The sequence below is a fragment of the Sparus aurata genome, chromosome 8 (assembly GCF_900880675.1).
Source record: "Sparus aurata chromosome 8, fSpaAur1.1, whole genome shotgun sequence".
In the NCBI taxonomy this organism is placed as follows: domain Eukaryota; kingdom Metazoa; phylum Chordata; class Actinopteri; order Spariformes; family Sparidae; genus Sparus; species Sparus aurata.
Window position 1 is genome coordinate 5,073,417 of NC_044194.1, and position 23,607 is coordinate 5,097,023.

The 23,607-nt window shown below is 42.9% G+C and overlaps 1 protein-coding gene across 1 annotated transcript; it reads left to right on the forward strand.

The window, feature by feature from the left end:
• The first annotated feature begins 29 nt into the window (after positions 1-29).
• LOC115586819 (USP6 N-terminal-like protein) lies at positions 30-22,311 on the forward strand. The gene is made up of 14 exons (XM_030426200.1): positions 30-276; positions 12,600-12,673; positions 13,191-13,276; positions 13,475-13,514; positions 13,604-13,684; positions 14,049-14,156; positions 14,246-14,355; positions 15,728-15,776; positions 17,992-18,112; positions 18,586-18,680; positions 18,900-18,965; positions 19,189-19,288; positions 19,741-19,893; positions 20,005-22,311. Exons 2-14 carry the CDS (start codon positions 12,608-12,610, stop codon positions 21,393-21,395), a joined length of 2,466 nt encoding a protein of 821 aa, XP_030282060.1. The 5' UTR covers positions 30-276; positions 12,600-12,607; the 3' UTR covers positions 21,396-22,311.
• The last annotated feature ends 1,296 nt before the right edge of the window (positions 22,312-23,607 follow it).

A 23,607-nucleotide genomic window follows, 5' to 3' on the forward strand; every position in this document is an offset into this window, starting at 1 on the left:
GCTGCAGCAGCAGCCAGCTTGCGGCATGTAGAGCGGGGCTGTCGGCGGGGAGGGGGCGAGTCCGTTTGACCAGCATCGATTTCAGCGGAGCTAGTCGACAGTCGGGGACAAACCTTCGGTGCGGTGACAGCGTGTGGGTGACGGCTCCCCTGGACAGCGAGGGAGAGAATGAGAATAGTGGATTTAGTCTCTACTTGTAGGTACAGCGCAGACGAAGAAGACGAACAAGAAGGAGAAGAAGAAGAAGAAGAAGACGGAGGAAAGTCGTTTAAAAAGGTGAGCAGCGACGACGGCTGAGCGTTTAACGTGTGTACTACACTGTTTACTCCTCACTCACTTTACAGTTATTAGCTCCGGGGACACGACAAAGCGGGTGGTCACAAAAGACTTGTCGCCTTCATGTCTTTATCAGCTCCCTTTGTGTTTTTTTTTTTACAACTTGCCTGATCTGTTAGAAACCACTAAAATAAGCTAAACGTCCACTGAATGTAACGGCTACTCGCGCGCGTGTCTACAGTGGGGTAACATCACTGCTCGTGTTGTGTAGAAATGCAGATTTACGGCGGCTCTTATTCTGGGAACACTCGCGTCTTCTTGTAAGAGTATATGGCCAGCCAGACAAACCCTCCTGCGGTGAGGACAGTGAGTGAGCGCTTCTCTCGGGGGAATTTTTGATTTTGCATCACTCTTTATGGGCTTTCCAGGAGTTAAAGAGCACGTAAACCTACTGCTAGGATGGTGAGGTGTGTACGTGTTTTCTCTTATATCCACTCCAACGAGCAGTGCGTGCTTCCTGTTTGGTTGAGGGATTATTGCGCATGAAGACAATTCTCAATCTGTTTCAATCTTGATATCTTGTTCCGCATTTAAATCAATGTATAGGCCTACATAGCAGGTATGAAACAAGTGTCAAAATCAGGAACTATACTTCTGATCGACATATTTATTTACTTCTAAATGCACACACAGCATGATTTTACCCTTCACATCCGCACTACACAGACCACAGATGCTCCAGCATCCAGAAGTAGGCCAGTTACTGGTCTGTATGTCATGTCATGCCATGCGTGGTCCCCTTTGGAAGGTTAACTGGGCGTCTCACTGGTTCAAACATGGGGTGGGGGAGGTTTGCAGACAGTCTGAGTGAAAGATCTCCAGCAGGATTTAGCCCTCATCCTCTGCCAGATGTCTGGTGGTCATTGTTTTACTCTCATTTGTCCACTCCTCATTGTCTTTTGTTGTTTTCAGTGTGATGTAGCAGATGTGCATGCTGCTTGTGGCCAGTGCACATTTCCTTACATTTTGAATATGCACTGTCATTAATTGACACACATTATGTGTGATGGCATGTGGAGGAAGCTGTAGGAGACATAATATATTTGCTCATGCATGTTTGCAGTTCTGTGCTCATGGATGCACATGATCTAATCGTAGTTCAAGCTTACAACCCACAGAGGCCGTCTTAGAAGCCTCTCGTAGCAATGAGTTATTTTTGATTACCTGTGCATGCAAATGTCCACAAGCCTACGTTGCATCACTAGACATGGAGCATTTTTTCTTTTTTGTTGTTGCTATGTTCGGCCTTACTTTGCGTGACACACTGCGTGTGGTTTTGATGAGAAGTCCCACATCGGAAAGGTGAAAACACTGATACTTCTGTGTGACAAATGGCATGTGAGAACCCCTAAACCCAACCCTCTGCATATCTGATTCAAGCCAGGAAACCTTTTAGGTGGTAACATTTTTTAAAAAAAAGAGTTAAGTGATCTAAGCCCAATGAGTCGACCAACCATCAGATTTACCGTGGTACACATTAAAATTAGGGCTTTTCAAAAACTGTGTTCTGATAGTATTTTTCCTCCCTTATAAGCTTTTTGGATCAGTATTAACATTCTACGTAATGTATATTTTCTCAATAGAATACACTTAACTTGAAATGGATGCAAATAGAACTTGTATTGGTTGAAGGCTTTCAGGCACTTGAACGTGCTCATGAACAATGATCTGACTGCCCTCTCTGATGCCAGCAGGATGTGAGCCACGTGTGAGACAGAGCATGTGAGCCCTTATTTTGTTTTTATGCCCGTGAATGGGCCTCAGTCTGCAGCATTAGCCCTTTTTTTTTTTAGATCTTTCAGTCTTGATGATTCAAGTCTTTTTCATTATTCCCTACTGTGTCACCACTCACTTTGAGGCATGAAAAGACACTGATTGCTCTACTTAGGAAAGACACCATCTCAAAAACATTTTAATGCCATTAATAGCTTTATTGTCACTTAATCTTAAGGCCTCACTCTCTCCAAAGTCATGGTTCTCTCATAACTCTCTTCAATCTGCATTGTATTCTGTTGTGATAATATTATTTCAGTGAAGAGGCATCAATAGCCTTTTTGTAATGCTGAATGGCGTCTTTATGATAGATGTCAAAGGCCTACAAACGCACCACTGTCACAAAACGCACCAGATAGTGAAGCCTTTTGCCAGACACAAAGACGACAGAGAGGCTTTAGCCCTGCAATGTGACTCACGAAATGTCTTTTCACACTTTCAGTGCTGTCTTTTCAGATGTCATGGAAGTTGGCCTTCATGTCCATAGCCCTCCTTATAGCTCAGGGTCCCCATAGGCCCTGTAGCCTATGTCAGCACACACTATAGGTAATATGCGGAGGCACTCTCGGGACACGTTCTCAGTCTCTTCTAGGACTACGGTCAGACTCAAGGTCACACCTACATGCTATTTCAAGTTTCCAGTTCAACAAACCTGCATGTGGTGTGGACTGTGGGAGGAAACTATCACAGACACAACAGGCAAACTCCACACAGAGAGGCTTCAGCTGGCTGGTGGATCTGAACCCATGATGTTGCTCATGATATTTCTGATCTAGTACTTATTGACACTGCCACAATGTTGATTGTCACTATTCGTACCTTTTTTTAAGATATTAATCCACAAAGATACAACAAAGCATGTTTCTTTATAAGAAATATTGTGAAATATATATTACATAACAGCCAGAATTTGGTTTTAGGTTACTACTAGAATAGGTCTACATGCTTGAGTGAGGGAAAAAATAACAAACTGTCATGGTTAGAGCTTTTCAAGTTGATCGATATCTGCTTTCCCTTTTTTTTATATAATAGCATTTGAATATCTTTGAGTTTAAACTGTCTGTCTGACAAAACAGGCAATTGTTAGGTTGGGAAATTGTAATGAGCCTTTCCCCCCACACATTTCTTTTTCACATTTGATGCCCAAATATCAATTTAAATAATCGCTACAATGAGAGGAGTTGATAATGAAAATATTCATAGGGTGCCGGCAGCCCTACATGCCACACAGAGTGATAATTATACTGCACCATCATGTGTTGGTCCATAACATTCAAGCTCTGCCAGAAAACAGTGTGAATATTGCATGAGCTGAGTTTGTCTATAAATTAGCCAAACCTTTTCCCAACACTCTGTCGTTAGTGAAATTTAGGTCACACTTGTGTTGAGATTGTGGATTGTCACTTAGGCTAAAAATAGCTGCACCACTGAGGAGTTGAGTGATAGCTCTATGGGATAATAGCCCAAATAGTTGTTTGTCTTTTGGCATTTGTATAAAGGCTAAATTGGGCGATCTTGGAATTTCCCCTCTATGATTGTCTCAAGCTTGTGTCTTTTTTAGATGCCATCTTAGATTTGTTTTTGCTCTGAATACTTAACCTCTCTCTGCCGCTGAACGCACTGAAATTACAGTTTCCCTCCAGTGTAAAGCTGCTCCCCTTCTATGAACCATAATCCTCTGTTTCTGCGCTTGTTGACGTTTGAACATGAAAACTATGATAACTTAATCGCCAGTGCTGTGTGCATCATTGACGCATAGCATCATTTCTCCTCAGCTTTTGACTTCAGACCAGCTGACTTTGCTCCTGGTTGAGCCTGACCCATTGCATGTTCTCTATGTGTTCAGCTTTTAAAATTATTCAATCAGTTTGCATGTTTTGTGGTGCAGATAGGCATTGGGGAAATAAGTCAACTCTTACATATATCGCAATTCTGTCTTGATGCAACAAAGTCAGTAATCAACAATGTGAAGTCTAATTTTAGACATTATGATCTCCAGTAACGATTTTTTCCAAACAAGGCTGTACATTACTAATGGTTCCAATTCCATGGTGAAACTTTTGGAAATAACTCATGCATCACTATGTTGCGTTTATGTCCCTTATGGATGAATTTATCAAAATGTACGCCGTCTTTTCCTGCACGTGTTCACATTGTAGCCCTCTGAATCCAATTCCCATCTCCAGCTACTATCTATTTCTTGATTAATTGATCTGTTGTTTATTATGAAACATAATACAAAGCTCAAATTAACCCAAAGATTCTTCGTTTACTGTCATGGATTAAAAAGAAACCATTTTAATTTAAGATGCTGGAATCAGAGACCTCAAATCAATTGTTTGTTTATAGTTTAATTGTACTGAATTATATAGTTGTTGGTTTCAGTTGTAGTTGTTGTGAGTTATGATCACCAGGCCTGAACTTGGCGCAGAGTTATTCCAGTAGATCTCTGAAAATGGTTAGATAACTGATGGAATTTGAAAATAACATGACAGTTAGTGCGTGGTTGCAAAATCCTCCCTAAACGTTGTGTATTTCCCCTGTGCATTTTTAAATCCTTCATTATTGATTGCTCAACTTAATATTCTGATATGAGTTTACAAAGCTTCTATTATGTAATAGCACTTTTCCCTTTAGCTTCACTGCTAGCATTAGGACGCCATCCTTGCTGGGAAGAAGATCCATTTATGAGAATGTGGCTTTCTCAGCAGGATCCTGTGGTTTTGTGTTTATGAATACTGTTCCCTTGACATTCCTGTCCTCCTCATACCACCCCTCGAAAAAGTGCTGCCACTCTGGGAAACAAGGCCTCTCTGGCTGGCCGGCTACTGCAGCTTCTGAAACTTTCTGTGGTTATTGTTATATTTAGACACCCCCTCCCTCCCCTCCCCTCCCCTCCCCCCAGGTAAACGGGGTGAGACAGCAGCAAGGACCAGAGATTGTTCCCAGGCTGGGTCAGACGCTGGGTGAGGTGATAGAGAGCCCCTTTCCTCAGACTGCAGCTTGTTATTTCCTTTGTTAAGATGTGGAAAAGGTTAGGTAATTTGAGATGGTCAGTGTTATTGGTAAATCTGCATTCTGTGTGCTCAGCTTTAAAAAATAAATAAAAAAAAGGTTAAGTTAGAGTGACAGTGGTGATACAGAGCGGAGCAGGACAGAAAAGCCCCTTGGGGACAACAAGCTATTCTGAGCCATGTGCTTTTCCCCAGTCCCTGTGCTCTGGATGTTTCGCCCTGGGTCACACAGTCTCTGTGTCGCTGCTATTTTCTATGCATAAACACAAACACTGCAGCCGTACAAAAGAATTGGAGGGAGACGGAGGAAAGAGAGGCTCAGACAGAAAGAAAGACAAGGAATCTGTTGTTGAGGAGACTTTGTGGCTGGCCGTCAAGGCTGCCCAGCAGTATTCTCTCGTTGGCCTAATTTGGTATCATTCGCCTTGCTGTTCCCAAGTTGATTTCCTAGGTTATGTGGTCTCAGTGGTCGTCTTAAGTTAGTACACTGTTTGTCATGCTTTGCTGTGAGTCAATAGCCACTATGTTCAGGTCCTGAGAGGAACCACTGGGGAAAGGGTAAACAATTGGCCATTGTCCATGCACCATCACACCTGCAAAGCACATGTTTGGGAGCGTAGGGCTTTTGCATTTTTACATTTGCGTCCTTGTTCTTTGTCTGGGAGGTGACTGTACTGAAGTATCTTAAGGCTACAACCAACAAACATTTTCCTTATTGAAAATTTGCGGATTATTTTCTGAGTCTATAAAATTGTCAGAACTTTTTGAAGAATGCTCACTTACTTACTTGAAATTACTTGTTTCATCCCAACCAACAGTCTAAAACTTAAAGACTCCTCATTTATAATCATAAATAACAAAGAAGAGCAACAAATCCTCACATTTAAGAAGCTGAAACCTGCAAATGTTTGACATCTTGGCATGAAAAATGGCCATCGATTAATGACACTCTTGTACACTATTGGTCATCAGTATAGTGTGAGTTTTATACCATTTTGTACTATGAATTCACACTGAATCACTGTCTGGCTTACACTAGCGCCTTCAACCTACTGTTATCCAGTCTGAGCAGCTTTAGTGTATCTCTGAAGTTCCATCTGGACTCCATACCTTCCTTCATAGAAAGAGACGACTGTTGAACATCTCATACCAGCCTGCTTTGATTTCCTCTCGGGTGATTCTGTGAGACTCTTAGTCGCTTCAGGGGGCTTCTTTTTTAAACCATGACTTTGTTTTTAACTGCAAAACCAGCATTGTGTTGAGAGGAAATTTAAAAAAGATCAGTTGATAGTTGAACTGCAGTCTGTGGTAAGAATACTTGAACCTGGAACAGAGGCTACTTTGTCATCAACACTGATCTTCCTCATCTTCTTTACAATGGAGTACCAAGAAATCCGTTATCAAATAAAAGATTTCAGATGAATTTCTCACAGCTACCCTGCTGCTCTTTAAATAGACGACCTCTTAGAATGATCTAATTTCTTTCTCACTGCTATTTTCTGCTTCTATTGGACTCATGCATGCTTACATGCACATGCTGTGTGTCTGACACCCATTAAAAACTGGAGCTCTGAAGTCATCTTGGACTTCAGATGTCTTCATGTGGAAATTAGAGCCATGTGGTCGCTTGTTAGCCTCCTTCCTTTTCTGTCCTGGAATGATACGCTCGTTCTCCACAATCACCACGAGTCTACAACAGTTAGCATAAAGTCAGCATTTAGGGATAATAACATAAAGTACATTACAAGACACCCTTTGAAGTTCATTACTGTGAACTGTATTAGTATTGACTGCAGTGATTACTAAAATGACTACCTTTACTTGTTCACATAACATGGATCTCCTTGTCAAAAGTGTACAAAACCACAACAGTTGCAAAAAGTAGTAAATTAAATGTGTGTTATGGTATCATTCAGTGGTGTCACGCACCATCACACTGTGTAGTCACATTCAGCAGCATACATGTCATGGGATTTGGGTACACTGGAGACAGGCAGGAAAAGATTCAACCACACTAGTGACAGACGTGTGATAAGGTTTTTCCCTGGTTGGGTGATCCATTTATGAATCATCAAAATAAGCTGGTATTTTGTTTCTTTGGTAAGTGGTGGGTGTTAAATTCAAAACCAAAGGCAAGGTAATCTAAGCATGTGCAGAACAGATGATGGTTCATCATACATGTCGATGATAAAAGACACAGACGGATGATAGCAGAGGCACGGTATGGGAGTATGCTCTGTGAGGCTAACCAGGTTAAATGAGCACATGGCCCGGACTCGTCTGATCTCAAAGCCTGAGAGCATCTTTTGGCTGACCACACAGCACTGACTAATCATTCTGCACTAACGAAAATGAAGCATCTGTCGTGTTCTTCTATGTCACGCCATCCGCAGCAATTTGGGGAGAGGGTTCAACTACCAGTTTTGATCAGAAAATTTGATAGAATCTGTCAATGTAACATCTGTCAGGATGAAGCGGCGCGTACACAGTAACTTCAGCTGTTTCTCTCCTAAATCTGTCGATATAAGACATCCACACCCTGATGTAGTTTCACTGAAAGGTTTTAGTTCAGGATGCTTGCCCACTAATGCACAGATACTGTACATACACACCCCGTATCAGTCCAGTGTAGCTCACTGCCCTCAGTTTCCAGGCCCCTACAGCTATATGACAAGTGCCAAACTCCTAATCTCAAGCTTTCCTTCTGACTGTGCTCTGACCGTATAATCTCCTGCCTTAAATCTGACTACTGCTCAGATTGAGATTGATTGTAAGCCAAAAGAGAGATGATTATGGATCAGGGAAGAGCAGAAATAAACAAAATATATATGAATATTAAATGCCAGCACAACAATCCCATTAAATTTAATGTCATCCGTCAAAATTTTTTGTGTAGACCGCTTCAAAATGATAAAGCTTTAAATGAGTTTTTGTTCTTTTTTTTATATTTTCATTAGAAAAGGGCAAAGCTAGTATATAAAGCTCTTAGACAGAAATCAATGAATCATGGCATCAAGGGCCAAATCATGCTTACAGTTGTTACGTGTCGTAACAAATTCTGCCTCATTTATTTCTTGTTAACCATGACTTATTCCATGACGCCTCAGGATATGTCGGCCATACCTGAGCTGAACACAGCCGGAGAGACAAGTACTGAAAGATAAGGATGTTTTGAGTGGCTAACAGTGTCATGAGCATGATGTGATTCAGTATGCTTTGCAAGCTTTTTGTGGTTACAACATTGCACAGAGCTTTTATACGCAAGCTAGTTTTAGCTCTATGTCATAACAGGAAATGATGTCACCCAGGCCCCAGGCTCAAAGTCTTGTACCCAGCAAGCAGCCAGGTTATCAAAATTCAGCTTTACAGGAAAGTGCTATCCGCCTGTAGATCTACTCGACTGTTTGCACATCCCCACCTACCAGTTTCTCACGACCTCCACCTCACTCTGCCTGCCCACTGTAAAATATATGAATACCTGTCATTGTTTCAACAACTCACTCCCAGCTCCTCCAGGTGTTATGTGTCGTCGACTCTCGAACCTTCTCTGCTGCCTACTTACTTTTCACCACCAGCTTCCATCTGTTTGACACCCTGATTTCCACCACAACTAACCAACCACCTTTTCTAATCACCACTTTGAAAAGAGCAGTTCCAAGTTAATGTCTTTGAACCAACAGTAACATGTGATGTTTTGACGTAGTCAGACGGGCGTCTGTGGGTGACTCACAACCAAAATACAAGCAGTGTTAATGTGAGCTGACCACCTTGTGGCATTACTCATGTCTTTCCTGCTGACTACAAACACCAGGTCTGGATAACTTGAGGCTTTGTCAGTAGAAGGGTTTTCCTTGGTTAGGAGAACTGTTGTCAGTTCTCATTGAACCTGTTGTTGAAGGAGTGGCGGTTTCCTTTTCTTCCTGACCCCCAACACAATACTATCAGCGGCCTGGAGACTCAACACAGGAAGTAAGCAGCAGGGACCTAAAGATGAAGCATAACAGACCTTTTACACCAATGTACCCAGTAGACAGTGATTTAAAAAAAACAGCTCACATTCCCCCCATATGCAGCTTGAATGAAAAACATCTAATTGCGGACAGTCAGACCAACTTCAAGGCCGCTCCTGAGTATGAACACGTTTTACTTAGACTATTTCTTACAGCTCTCGCTCTCCATGTGTGGCTAAATCTTGTCTCTGCTTTTATTATTCATTCAAAAAGAGAATTAGAGGTTATTTTATGATTATCTTTAGTATAAACATAGACCTTTTTGTGGGGTTTTACCTGGTATCCATCTGTCACGGTTTACGGTTTTTATGTCCCACTATTTTGCTTTTATAAGCATGGTATAAACATGTAATACTTGGTTAATCACACTGCAATGGTGTTATAAGCTGATGTGTACTAATGTACGATGTTTGGTTTATAAATACATGTTTAATATTTTAACTATATTTCACTTTATTGTAATGTGATTATCTGTTTATACACCACCTTCCACTTCTTCTTCCTCAGAAGGAGTTACAGTTTTAGATGTTGTGTACATTAAAAAGCACTTATACTTGCTTACAGCTACATGTTACTGTGTTATAAAACATGCAGATTACTGCCAATGTGAGCTTTACGTTGATTTATCTTTAAGCCTTAATACCTCACCCTTTCCAATGTAGCCTGCTTTTTAAGTTTAAGGCAGGATTTTTTCGCTGATCATATGACGCACAGGAGGCAAGGTTAGTGGTACCACCCATCAGACAGCTTACTCAGCTGTCCTGAAAAATAAGCTGATGCCTCGAAAAACCTGAAATAGTTTGACCTGGGATGGACGAGAAAGGGAAAAATGGGAAAGGGAAAAAGAAGAGGCTCAGCAGAGTCCATTTGTTCAGTGGTCTGGTTTCACTGACCACCTGTTAGACGAGAGACTCAGCTGTTGTTTTGATGGAGAAGACTGGATGCTGGTGACTTGGACGTTGGTTATATGTGGTTAAGGGGCTTGGTACCTGATGAAAAAGAAATACTCGTCAATACTAACATCCATGGTATTTAGTTTGAGTTGAAGTTGAGGAAGAATGAATTTGACTCCTGTCTGACTTTCTTCTTTTTGTCAGAAGGTCTTCTTTCAGCTTGTAGCTTTTCATCCTAAATGGATATTATTGAAGATTAACTCAATGTGAAGCTGAATAAAGTAGCCCTCAACGGTCTCTGTAAGCGTGCCTACTGCTCTGACATCAAGGTGGAAGTCATGTCAGGGAAATGTCACATCGGTTCAGAAGACACTTAGCCTAGTCAGCACAAGGCGTGAGGGTCTCTAGGGAAAATTTAAAGGGCCTTTGTGCGAGGTAGCAGGTGTTTTCACACCTGTTGCTGCTCGGCATGCCAGACATGCATGCAGCCTGAGGCCTCAGCTGGCTTCACATGCCGTCAGGGGTCGGTGAAGATATTCCTCAGTGTACGGCACTCTGAAGATCTTGTTAATGTGTTAAAATGCTGTAGCTCACCCTACAGTTCTATGTTCAAAGACTTTTAATTTTAATTTTCTCTGCTTGGCTATCTGGCCCATTACAGCATTTAAGGGCCCAGCACAACGAAAGCCAGGCTGTCAAAACAGGTTTCTTTAAATAAATATCAGGTAGTAGCAGGTCCTTAACCCTGGTGCTGTAACGCCTACAACACTTTCAAAGGGTGTGGTTTGGTATCTGTTTCTATTTATCTCCTGTCATTCACTGTGCCTGCTAGGCATAACTGACATATTCTTCATATCCAAACATCACGCTGGGATGCCGACCTGGCAAACGAGTGGTGAGGCTGTTCTCTCTGGGGCGATTATTCAGCCCTGACAACTGCTTCACAGCTGAGCCTATTGCCAAAACACATCAGCTCAAGAAGACAGGCCAGAGGGAGGCTTAGAGAGGCAGACCTGGGTCTGGTTGGGGTTATACTGTGTGAGGGAGGGAGGGGGGGTGAGGCTCCAGGAGCATCCGAGTTCTGGCTCAGTTATCTTTCCTCATGGGCTCAGGCCCATCCGTCACTTTCTTGCTTCGTCTGCACCAATATGATAGTGTGCTCACAGGCAGATTGTTACATACATGTGTACACACACACAAGCACGCGTGCACGAACATACACACAGACAAACACGAGAGTCCCATGACTGTCACTCTGTGTCACACTTCATACATGACCTACTGGCCTACTCTGACTGTCTGCTAGAGATGAACCCTTAAATAAGTCAGGAAAGACACTCACATCAAAATATACTTGCTTTCTTTCTTTCCCCAATTCCAGAAAAGTTTCAACGCTGTCTTAAACGTTAGTATGACAGAATGTTATTATACCTTTGCTCATACTTTTTAAAATTAAATCAGTTGAAAACGGTACAAAGAACATTAATTATATGTTTTACCTCACGAACGTGATTGATTTATGTTTTTTTGTCTTGGCAAATTATGACATTCCGAGCGGCCAGACTTTTTATGCAATCTGAATGGACTTTCAGTCATCAGATCCAGAGCTACACCGGCAGATTATCAGGGTGTTTTTTTATTCACTCCAAAATCATGGAAGGAAAGCTTCCTTGCAATCATTTCACTGCCCAGATTATTTGATATTGTGTGCGGTTAAGAGGTCCAGTCTAACTGTTCTGATCCTCTCACAGTCTGACCTGAGCTGCTCTTATCAGACAACTGAATTGGATAGATTGGTAAATATGAATTTTGAAAAGTGAGGAACAGATTTATTTATTTATATATTAGATATATAAATGATATATTTAGCATCCTTTTTCAGGAGATGGCTGTATACACTAACCAGCAAAACATGGAACACCTCTGAATGTTGTGGCTTTTATTTCTTAAAATAACCAAGTAATTTCCGCTGTAATATTAATCATAATTTCACATTCAGTACGTGTGAACTTGTAACGGCGAACTCTTAAGCGTTTTGTTCGTTGAAGCTCTGGACACAGTTACAGGAAGTTGCAGACGGTCTTGTGGTTTGCGTCTTCACACCATGGCTCCTTATAGTCTCCAGCATGCTTCATGCAAAGATTGCTGACCCACAGTATGGTACACAGCACGATTGTTGCAAAGATTTATCAGTGATCAAATGAATCAACAGCTTTTTTTGATGAATTATGTATCGGTTTAAGTATTTTGTTTTATTTATTTATATCGGGGGGGGGGGGAGTAAAAAAATCTCTTGATTCAAGCTACTTCAATGTGACTATTTTCTGGAGTTTTTACTGCTCTATGACTGAAAACCATCATCCCTGCACAGACGGGCCAAAACAAAACAGGGTTAGCCACTTCTCTCCAGTATTACATTTAAACAAATTGTGATTACCTTTCCATATTCCACACCTTCACCCACAACAAGCTGCAAAACACCAGGCTATATAATGTTGTAAATGTGAATATTACCATGTGGTTAATGCCAGTTCTGATGATTAGCATTAACATTTTTGTCTACTTCCTTCCAGATTTGGACATGAAGAAGGACATAGACGCGTTGATAGCAGAGGAACGCGCTGAAATCATCTCTAAATATGACAAGGTAACTGTGTGCACAGAGAGACCGTCACGTACCGTACCTGACAATACTTCGGATCATGATGGGAGCCATGAATACTGCCTTTAAATTTTGTATCTGAAAATCAAGAGACCTAAGATGTGAAATTGTGAACCTTCGAAACATAAGATTTCTGCCAAGAAAGGCTGTCAAGGTGTATGCAACACATCTGAACCACCAGGAAAATGACTGTCTGTCTTGGCCCTGAGTGGCGCCTGCAATCAGTGTGAACTCTGAATAGATATGTGCTCAACAGCCAGCAAACATGGGATTACATGGAAGGATCAATTAATGACACAGCCACTGGGTGCTGCACGTGCAGTTCCCAATCTAGGGTTCAAACACTTTCAAGTCAGACATTAAGAACAGGAAAACAAGAGAACAACATGTGAAAGGGGGGAAAAAAAGAATAGGAAATTTCGGTGTGTCATTGTAACAGCTTATTTTGCATACACTATTTTAATATAGAGCTTTGTGGTGTGTGTGTGTGTGTGTGTTTCAGGGTAGGCAGGAGGGTGTCAACATTGACCCGTGGGAGGATGCCGACTACAGCATCTATAAGGTCACCGACCGCTTCGGCTTCCTGCAGTAAGTTACCCCACTTAAAGCTCTGACAGCTTCCTTATAGTGAATTCTAGGTGACTATTTCATCCCCTCTCCTTCCTTTCCACTTTCCTCTTTCTTCTTCATTGCACTGATTGATGGTGTCTTGTATTAGTGCTAGACAAATAAGACAACCCTCTCAGTGTGCGCGTTTAAACGGCATGTTGTGTGTTTCTGCCTCAGTGAGCAAGAGCTGCCAACACCCAGTCCGCTTGAAGAGAAGGTATAAACTTGCGGTGATTTCAGATTTTTGACGTTGCTTGTGACATATTTCCCCAGAGGGACTTACATGTATGTTCTTCCTCTCCTCAGCAAAAGCAGCAGGAGATAGAGCGGGTGGAGAAATGGCTGAAGATGGTGAAGAACTGGGACAAGTACAAGAACAGTGAAAAGGTGTGTATCTCAGTGGGGAAGTGCTCTGGCACAACAACATGCTGTCTCGATTTAGCCATCGCTTCCCTTTTTTCCCCATGTGATGTATTATTTCCTCCTCTGTTAATAATCTGTTTTCCATTCCCCTTCAAACCACAGTTTATTTCCCTATCCCTCCTTTCTCTCCCGTCTAGACAGTTAAAGCAAGATCTTAAGTGCATGCGATGAGTCCTTGTCTTTCATGAGAGTCAACAAGGCCACATCCTATAAAGCAGCATTTATACATGACCCTCTGCCTCTTCCCCCTCTGGTTGATGACTGTCTCTTTATGTTTAGAGGGTCCCTATTCATGTCTGATCATATGTCTCTGACACACTTGTTTCAGTTGGTGAAGCGTGTCTACAAAGGCATCCCTCTGCAGCTGAGAGGCCAGGCCTGGGCCCTGCTTTTGGACATAGAGAAAGTCAAACAAGATAACATGGGAAAATATGAGGTAGGAATCTCAAAGGGTGACGGTTCCTCAAAAATGTAGAGATTGTGAACGGGAACATTTTGACATTTTTTGCTCGTTCTTTTCTCCAGAAAATGAAGCAGCAGGCTCGTAGCTTCTCCACGGAGATCAAACAGATAGACTTGGACGTTAACAGAACCTTCAGGAACCACATCATGTTCATGGACCGCTTTGGAGTCAAGTGAGTTCTCAGCAGGAAACGTGTATTTAAATGTATTTACAAATATTACTCATGCAGTGTGATGACCCTTCATTCCTTCCTTTAAGCTGTCACATTAAAAACTTTGAGTCCTGTGTAGCTGCTCTGCATGTTAATCAAAGTAAACAGACTGCTGGTGTATCATGGATACTCCTCTGACCCCTTAGCCTGTAAAATAAATCACACAGTTTAAGTAGCTTCCATAACAAATCCCCTCAACCCCTTTTCTGTCACACGGATGTCTCCAAAGTTCTTGTTTTTGTTTTCTTTGTCACCGCACACGTTCAGGTTTGCCCTTGCTAAATCCTTCACAGGGTGTGACCTCTCACTTAAACCTTTCGGCAACAAAACACACACACACACACACACACACACACACAACCAAAATGGTGGTTTCCTCCTCTCTGTGTTTTATTAGCCTTCCTGTCAGTGCACAAAGCCCCACAGGAAATGGCATTCATACAGAAATGTGCACCGACACCAAGTGTACATCCGAGACAACACATCGGTATAATGCTCAGACATAACGAAACACACAACAAAGGTGAAACACGCGCTTCAGAAAATGATAGTGGGACAGTTTCGAGTTTAAAATCTGAAAGCCACTGGTTCATCCTTGTCTAAAACTCGCCTAGAGTGTGACTGAGTGCTCGCCTCTTGCTCTTTGTATCGCACTCTCTCCCCCCCCTTCATTTCAAAGCCACTGAGTCCAAACAGACCAAAACACCGTTCCATCCTGCTCGGCTGCCCACTCCTTCCCTGCAAGTCAACAGCTGTCCCACTCACACCGCAACACTGACAGCTATTTAGAGTTCCTTTCCTGTCTCTGTCACTGTCTATAAGACGTGTATTTACTATAGAGGCCTGGAGGGGAGACATCCTCTCCCTCGTCTGCGTTGTGTTTGTTAATGCCCTGGCTTCGCTCGCATACACATTTACACACACGCATGCACACAATAGCCGCCTTCACTGTCTCAAACCGTTGAGACTCCAGATGTAATCAGCCATGCAGCGCACAAGCCTGCGGTCATAGAAACTGGATAAAAGCTGCGTGCTTTGGAAGAAATGATGTGATAAAAATGCCGGATCTTTAGATTTTACCTTACTGACTATTCACCCACACTCCCAGGATGAGATGATGCAGCCAGGGTGTGTCAGCCTCCCCCAGAAATACCTGCTGTTGTTATGAGTCTGTGCTGATCGATGGACTTAATTTAAGGATGAGGTGGTGGAGTCATCGTATCTCATGTGGTCTTGGGGGTTTCCATTTAATAACCTCTGTCTCAGGTTGCATGATTGTTGCTAAGGAACCACATTTTTGTTTTAACCGGCAGTTTCTCTGTTCCCTCTCTAGGCAGCAGGCACTGTTTCACGTACTAGCAGCGTACTCCGTCTACAACACGGTGAGTTTGTTTGTATATAAGTATCGATGTGGGAGTTACATAATGTGGAGGAGTCTTGTGCAGAACAACAGTGCCGTAACAGCTGCAAGTCCATTGAGTCCGTTAGGTTGCGCGCAGCAAAGAACAGGCCAACCACTTTAAACCCATCCGGCCTCGGTGTTGTTCAGAGCCTTTCGGTGAGATCTTTTATTTATGAGTGTGGCTGTGACTGAATGCACAGCGGCACATTGTAACAGGCAGACCACCAGTGAACCCAGTCAGCACTCACAAGTTCCTCTTTGGCACTACGCGTTGATAAACGGTCAAGGAAACGGTCCACCTCAAGTACGTGTTTCATTTCTCCTCACAGCCAAATCAAGCAGTTTCATCCTTTTTATTGTAATTAACATTCATTTCTTGATTATGTGTTTAAAAATGCATTTTTGGATGATGTTGTCACACATAAAAATGACTCGGTGCATCTTCATTAAAGTGCCTTTAAGTTCCTCTGTAGCTTCTCCACCAGAGTTTGTGTCTGTTGGGTGAAACCAGGTTTTTACAACCAAGTAAGACTTAATGCAGTAAAATATGCATGTAGCTTTATCAGTATACATTAAAGGGTAAGTTCACCCCAAATAGAAAATGTACCCTCATGCTAGTTGATAGTCGGGTGAAGTAGCATTGTCCACATAACATTTCTGGTACATTTGTGGTCTGTGTTCTATTGTAGAAGATTCCATGGTCACCTCTTTTAATCGCACCGGTGTATAATAAGATGGTTTAAGTTTAGCGCACCCTGATAGCTTACCTGGTGGGGCGTGCAGCCCATGTATGGAGGGCTGAGTCCTCGGCAGCGTTGGTCTTTGCTTCACTCACTCCCAGATTTCCTGCCATCCGTAAGCTTTCCTGTCAAAATAATATCTTGTAAGGAATGGTTTGATGTTGAATTTCATGTGCGTTCTTCATCTCGGGACAGATCAGTGACTTTTCACAGACTGCCATTACGTGACCCAGAAAGACTACAGCTGTGGCTAATCACGCTTCGTCTGGATCTCAGCTCCTCTGTTGAATCCCCCCCCCGAGCAGGCCATATGTGTGATGAACACTTTTCACAAAAGGATTACCAAAATGCATGGCAGGAGAACAGAAAAACTGAAGCGCATATATGTGAACTGGAGCTCGAGCACTTCAAACCAGAAGGGTGCTTTTAGCTTAGTGGCTACAGTGAAGATCTCGGCTTTAAAAAGGGTGTAAATAAGGTCAGTTTTTGGGTCTCTGGGCAGGAAATGGAGCCATTTTGTGCTTTTTTTTGCTGTTGTTTTTTCCCCCAGAAACGTTTTGTGAACTACGAAACTTCACCAGACTTTCTGTCAGCATGAGGTGGAGTAGATGATGACCACATTTTATTTTTTGGATGAACTGTTCCTTTAATTCGTCATCCCTACCGTCTGCTAGGGATAAAAATATCCCCATCCAAAGACTCAGTCGTACAGCACATTACATCCTGCCACACGCAAACACCGTCCAAGTCTGTTTTTCTGATTGGGCTCGGAGGTGTTGGAGCCGGAGGAAATGGGCATGTGCTGTTCCCTTTTTCCTTTTTCCCCTCTCCTCACACACTGCTCAGCAGAAACTGGGTCAGTAGGAGAGAGTGAGTGAGAGAGAGAGAGCAAAGAGGGGGGAGTAGTGTGTTTGTCCTCTTGCCTATGTGATGGCAGAGAAGAATGTGGAGAATGTGTATTTTAACCTCCAGTGTAACCCTGATTATGTTTACTGTATTCCCTTGAAAGGATACTGTGGAGTGTCCATTTCTGGCCGTGCCATCAATCCGCCTTAATATGGACAAATACCAAGTGTTTGTCAGGTTTTGTGTATCTGTGCTTGGCAAGGGCGATGCGCTAAGCGTAAATCATTGAAACACCGTGGAGTCAAATTGGAGTTAATTCAAGTGGAGGACATGACATTACTGAGAATCTATGTTGGGCTACAGTAAATATTTGAACAACCTTTGGTTTGAGTGTTTATAATATCGTGGCCGAGTGTTCAGACAGTCTGCAGCTCCTCGTGTGCAGCGTAACCACACATATCCACAGTCTGCCTCCAGACCACATCAGACATTCAGGTGCTCTCTCCCCGCCCTCCTTCTGTGTGTGTGTTCTCTATTAAATTATGAATTATTCCTCTCATTTGGCCATTCTGTCTAATTGAACCCGTCTCTTCTCATGTGTTCCCCCAGGAGGTGAGCTACTGCCAGGGGATGAGTCAGATCGCTGCCATCTTGCTCATGTACCTGAACGAGGAAGATGCCTTCTGGGCTCTGTCCCAGCTCCTCACCAACAGCAAGCATGCCATGCACGGTGAGAGACCGAGGACAGAAATGAAGACAGACCTGATTCATTTCTGAACATCTCAGATGCCACAGATTTATATGTAATATGCAAATGTGTGCGAGTTGTCAAACTGTAACTCACTCCAGCCGTGATTACCTTCGAGAGCTTGTAAAACAAGATTTTTCAGATCCACTTCATGTACAGGACGGCTTTCAAATTGGAGTGAATTCAGATACAGTTTCACAACACATTCTTTTATATTATTGCTGCAATATTTGCCCCACAGGAACAATTCAAAGAATTTGATGAATCTTAAAAACAAAGCTTAATTTGAGTCAAAACAAAGTCACCAAATCTTACCAAATGATGGAAGGACATCACAGATTTTGTCATGTTTTCTCAGCGTCCTTTCATCAGACCCTTTTCATTTGTAAATATTATGTCTCTACCATTACCACAGACCCTTTATGGCCTGCTGATTTATTTTTTCACCGGTCTAGGGTTCTTCATCCCAGGATTTCCCAAGCTGCACCGTTTCCAGGCCCACCATGAGCTCATCCTCTCCAAAATGCTGCCAAAGCTGAAGAAACACCTGGTAAATTAAAGTACATCTTTGCGGCTGAGGTTTTCTGTCCTTGAAAGATAAACAGTGATAATTAATTGCTTACAAAGGCTGCAGTTGGTTTTATTCGGGTCATTTCTCATCATTTGAAGAGTCAGAACTGTTTGGAGAGTGAGATTGATTATTAAGAACAAATTATAAGGAGGAGAAACTTCCCATAGAGACTATTTCTCATTCACTCTTGCCCCACAGGACAAGGAGCAGATGACAACGGGGATTTACACCACCAAATGGTTTCTGCAGTGCTTCATCGACAGGGTGAGTATTTACATTTCCTAAAGAACGTGACCTGCAATGCTCCATCTCCAGATTTTCCCTGTTTACTTTATGTACTCCCACATATATGCTGCATTCAAATTCAGCCGTTAATCAGTACACCACAGTGTATTCTGTTGTTTTATCGTTGAACTTAGAACCACATGAAGTGCTTTTATTATTATTTAATCAGACTGACTCTGCTGCTCCATGTCTTACGTAACAGACCCCGTTCACCCTCACCCTGCGTTTATGGGACATCTACATACTGGAGGGAGAGAAGATACTAAACGCCATGGCTTATACAACCTTCAAGCTACACAAGAGTGAGTATGAGGCTGACAGCGTTATCCCCAATGCTGAGCTCAGTGTGTCAAACCATCTTCATGCCCTCATCCAGCCACGGTTGCTGTTGCTAGACCAGCGAGCGTTGCTGTGTGGATTACACGGCACGCTGCATCTCGCTCGGCTGCCTCCTAACTGGATGGCTTACATAATGCAAGTGGCCGGTTGCTGTGGAGAAGAATAGAAAGCTGACTTTTCATTGGACGCTTGCAGGAGCGTCGCCTCAGCATATTGGCTGAATTCTTGCTAAACAACTTTTTTGACGAGCTGGTTCTGTACTTTGCGTCTTTAAGTTACGCCTATCATTGAAGTGCTGTCTTTCACAATACAAGTGCTGTTCATGGCTCGCCACAGTGAAGAGGTTACCTGATGTGTGAGCTCATACACTATGAGTTAACTCTGTTTTGTGTCTGTATTGTGTTTGTCCAATCAGAGCGCCTGCAGAAGCTCCAGTTAGAGGACCTGAGGGAGTTCCTCCAGGAGCAGCTGGCTGTTTCTTTTTTCCTGCCTGATGATGTGGTGGTTGAGCAGTTACAGGCTGCCATGTCTGAGCTTCGCAGTAAAAAGCTGGACCAACCTCCTCCAGGTGCACATGTGCTCTCTTATTTTTCTAAGCTGCATTCAGCCATTTCTCCGATGCCTCCTAAAGTATCTTTTGTTTTCCTTCGTTGATGTATTCTCCATTTCCTTTTTTTAGCCAAGTCAGAGGAGCTGCCAAAGAAACCTCTGGGTCAAGAGAGACCAGTTCTCCTTCGGCCTCTGCAGCCAGAGTCTCCTCTGGAGGTCAAAATAAGCCTGCAGCCACCCAGCCAACCCAGTACAGAGGAGCAACAAACAGATGGCATCACCCGACATCGGACCCCTTCTCCTGCAGAGCCCCAGGACTCCAGAACACCTCCATTGCCTTCACCTGACCAAGTTGTAGTCCACACACAAGGAACACCTTCTTCTTTAAGGCCTTGTAGGGCACCTCCATTACCTCCAAAAGCAGACCAACTCTGTGTCCAGGTCGGGTTGGACAGGGATACAACGGAGTCGATTCCAGTTAGTCAGACTGAAGATGGGAGGAGACAACAGGAGAGCCAGCCTGGAGAGCCAGAAACCCAGGAAAATCCTGTGGACTGGCCTCCACCTTATGAGCCCCCTGTGGATGCTCTGACTCTGCAGACTGAGGAGGAGCTCATGGACCTTCCAGAGCTGCCACCTCCACCTTTCTTTTTCTCTGAGGAGAACGACCAAAAGCCTTTAGAACGCAGCTCACCCTGTTTGGGGACTCGCCCAGAAACCAGGCGTCGCTCTCCTTCCCCCCACGCAGCCCAACCACCAGTCCCTCCAGTGAAGCCATCTCCAAAATCATGCCTAAAACCCCCCACGTCTCTGGACTTAACACAGAAAACACCTTCCCCTCCCCGGGCCTTTACCACGTCCTCCTCCGGCTCTCCGAAACCTCCTCCCCCAAAGCCAACCAAGTTCCCAGTGTCTCTCTACGTCCCGGGGTCCGCAGGAGACCGCAGGCCCTCCAACACCTCCCAGTATGACAACCTGTCTGAGGCGGACGAAGAGGACCGCTACCTGGAGAGGCTCCTGGCCACCACGCCTGAAGAAATTCTCAGCATTCACGGTGAACCTCAACATACCACAGGCAGAGACTATGACGCTGCTCTCTACCCTCTGCCCCCTCCTCCTGTGTTCATCCCCCCTTCACCGTCTCCTGTTCCTCCCTCGCTGTGCGTTCTCCCCAGTTTGCCTCAAGAGCCAGACTATGATGGAGAGGACAGCTGGGTGAAGGACTCCATCATCCCCCCGCCTCCACCTTGTTTTGCTGACAAACTCAGTCCCTACCAATGCAGTGCTGCCAGCTGTTCCGACACACATCGAGCCACCTCACCTGGTTACTCTAAGCCTTTCTCAAGGGGCCCCAGGGACCATTCTGCTTTCCCAGCACCGCTGTTGTACACCGGGTCCCCCCCAGGCCACTCCAGGCCCACAGGACAGGTGGCAGTAGGAGTGCCCTTGGTCCGGTCCAGCCCAGACTTTTGCAGGATGCCTCCAGGTGGACAGCAACTTCCCAAATCAGTGACCTTTTGAAGTTTCCAAGCAGCATTCAAGTGTTACTGATTAATGCCATGATGATTCGGAGACTCTGTTCATGCTTGATTCGTTTTCTTAGCCTTGGAAGAGGTGGAAGGCCAGTAGCTATTCAGTGTGTCAGGTTTTGTGTGTGTGTGTGTGTGTGTGTGTGTGGGTGTGTGTTGGTGAGAAAGGACTTTTTTCATTGATATGTACAAATTCCTGATACTTGCACCTTTTTCGCAAGGGCAGTTAACTTTTCTAAGTGTTACATTTGTATTTAAAACTGCTGTGAGTTACTGTTGGCTGCACAAAAAACACGCCTGCTTTTGTTGGTGCTTCAGACCAGATTTGGTTTTCAATTCGATGGATATAAGGTGATCTAATACCAGCTGCATGTTTGCGTCATCTCCAGTTTGTTCCAAACAAAGTGTCTTAACCTGATCGCTGTGCACTGAGGGCAGCGACTCTAACACAAGGGCTTCTGTGGCTGCAGAGTAAGGCCATCTTTTGCTAAAGCACCCAAAGCCTATACATCCACGTACTGTGAGCAGGCTCACACATCGTACCTACGGAGGAAGGAAACTGCCAAATTCTGAAATTAATACATCATTTACTTGTTAAATGAATCAATATGCCATTGGACGCACCAAAAGTATTATAAAAGATAAATGCAAGCATAAATTAATATATTAAAATGTGACATAAATGAATATTTCTGTTTTATTTTGATCCTGTATTTATTTCCCATTGTATTAATTACCCCATTTATTCATTATTGTATCTTGTATCTTTTTATTCATGTATTTAATTATGACACAGTTTGAATGACATTAGCATGATGACAGAATGTAACATTTAAAATGCATAAATACATTTGGGGGAATAAATGGAGGTAAAATGCAAAAGTGAAAAAAAGACATATATATATATATATATATATATATATATATATATATATATATATATATATATATATATACACACACACACAAAGACATAAATGAAAGTTGAAGAAAATAAGGGAATTAAAACAAAGGTAAATAAATACAAAAGGATATTAAAACTATTATTATTTTTGGTGCATTTGATGAGATATTAATGTATCTATTGAGGCATTTTGAATTTGGCAGTCTCCGTCCTTCATACTAACAGTATGTCACACTGTAAAGAGGAACTGTTGCGCTAACAACGTTTGTTTACTCCAACCTTACTTGACAACAGCGGACCACTAAACCAGGTTGCACCGAAGCAGCTCGCATGCAAACTTTTTAAAAGAATCACCAAAGTCATCACCACCAGCAACACGGATGACACAGTGCAATATGTCACTGGTGTAAATACAGAAGTTAGTTTCGTTCCCATGAAGCTCAGCAAGGTCATTTTCACCCCCTCATGCAGGCAGCAGTTCGTACTCTGTGGGTATTTTGCTGCTTTTTTTAAATGTTTTTAAATTGATGCTGTTGATTTCGAAGGAATGGGTTCAGTGTTAAATCTGTTTGTCTGACACTTGATTTAACAGCAATAATGTACTGTTTCATGTGTATATAGGTGCATGCATCAAGGCTTAATATGGTGGAAGCATGAAACTTAACAGAGGGATTTATGAATGCAACATATTTATCAGCACTGACTGAGTTACAGTTAAAAAAAAAACCAACATTGTCACAGTATTTATGAAGAGGTGCTCCATCTAGTGGTCAGACATGTCGCGGACCGACAGGACGGAGGCTTTTTGGAGAGACTAGTTCAACTAGTAAAACAAAATCTATAAATTCTACCTGTAACTCCCATTTTATGAATGTGCACAGACTCGTTTCGACATTCAGGCATGTCTAATGATAAAGTAAGCTAATGGAGACGTTGTGTTACACTGTTCTGTGCTGGTGACAGACTGGGGAGGGAAAAAAATGACTTCAAATTCATTCATATGCACAGCCATGCTTCAGAGCCATTGACAGCGACTGTAGTGTAAGAGAAAAGTACTTAAGGAATGGAAGTTGAGCCATAATATACTGTACAAGGACCTAATAGTCAAACATGTTTATATTGTTGTTACATTCAGTCATATTTTATGTTATATACTACGTCTAAACAACCGTTTTGTTCAGTGCACTGACCTTTGTCATTACCAAGAGGTTTTGCAGATCTTTTAAGTATTCAGCCATTTTTTTCTAAAATGGAGTTCAAGGTTACTTCTAAAAAGTATTTTCATTTTAAGGAGTGATGT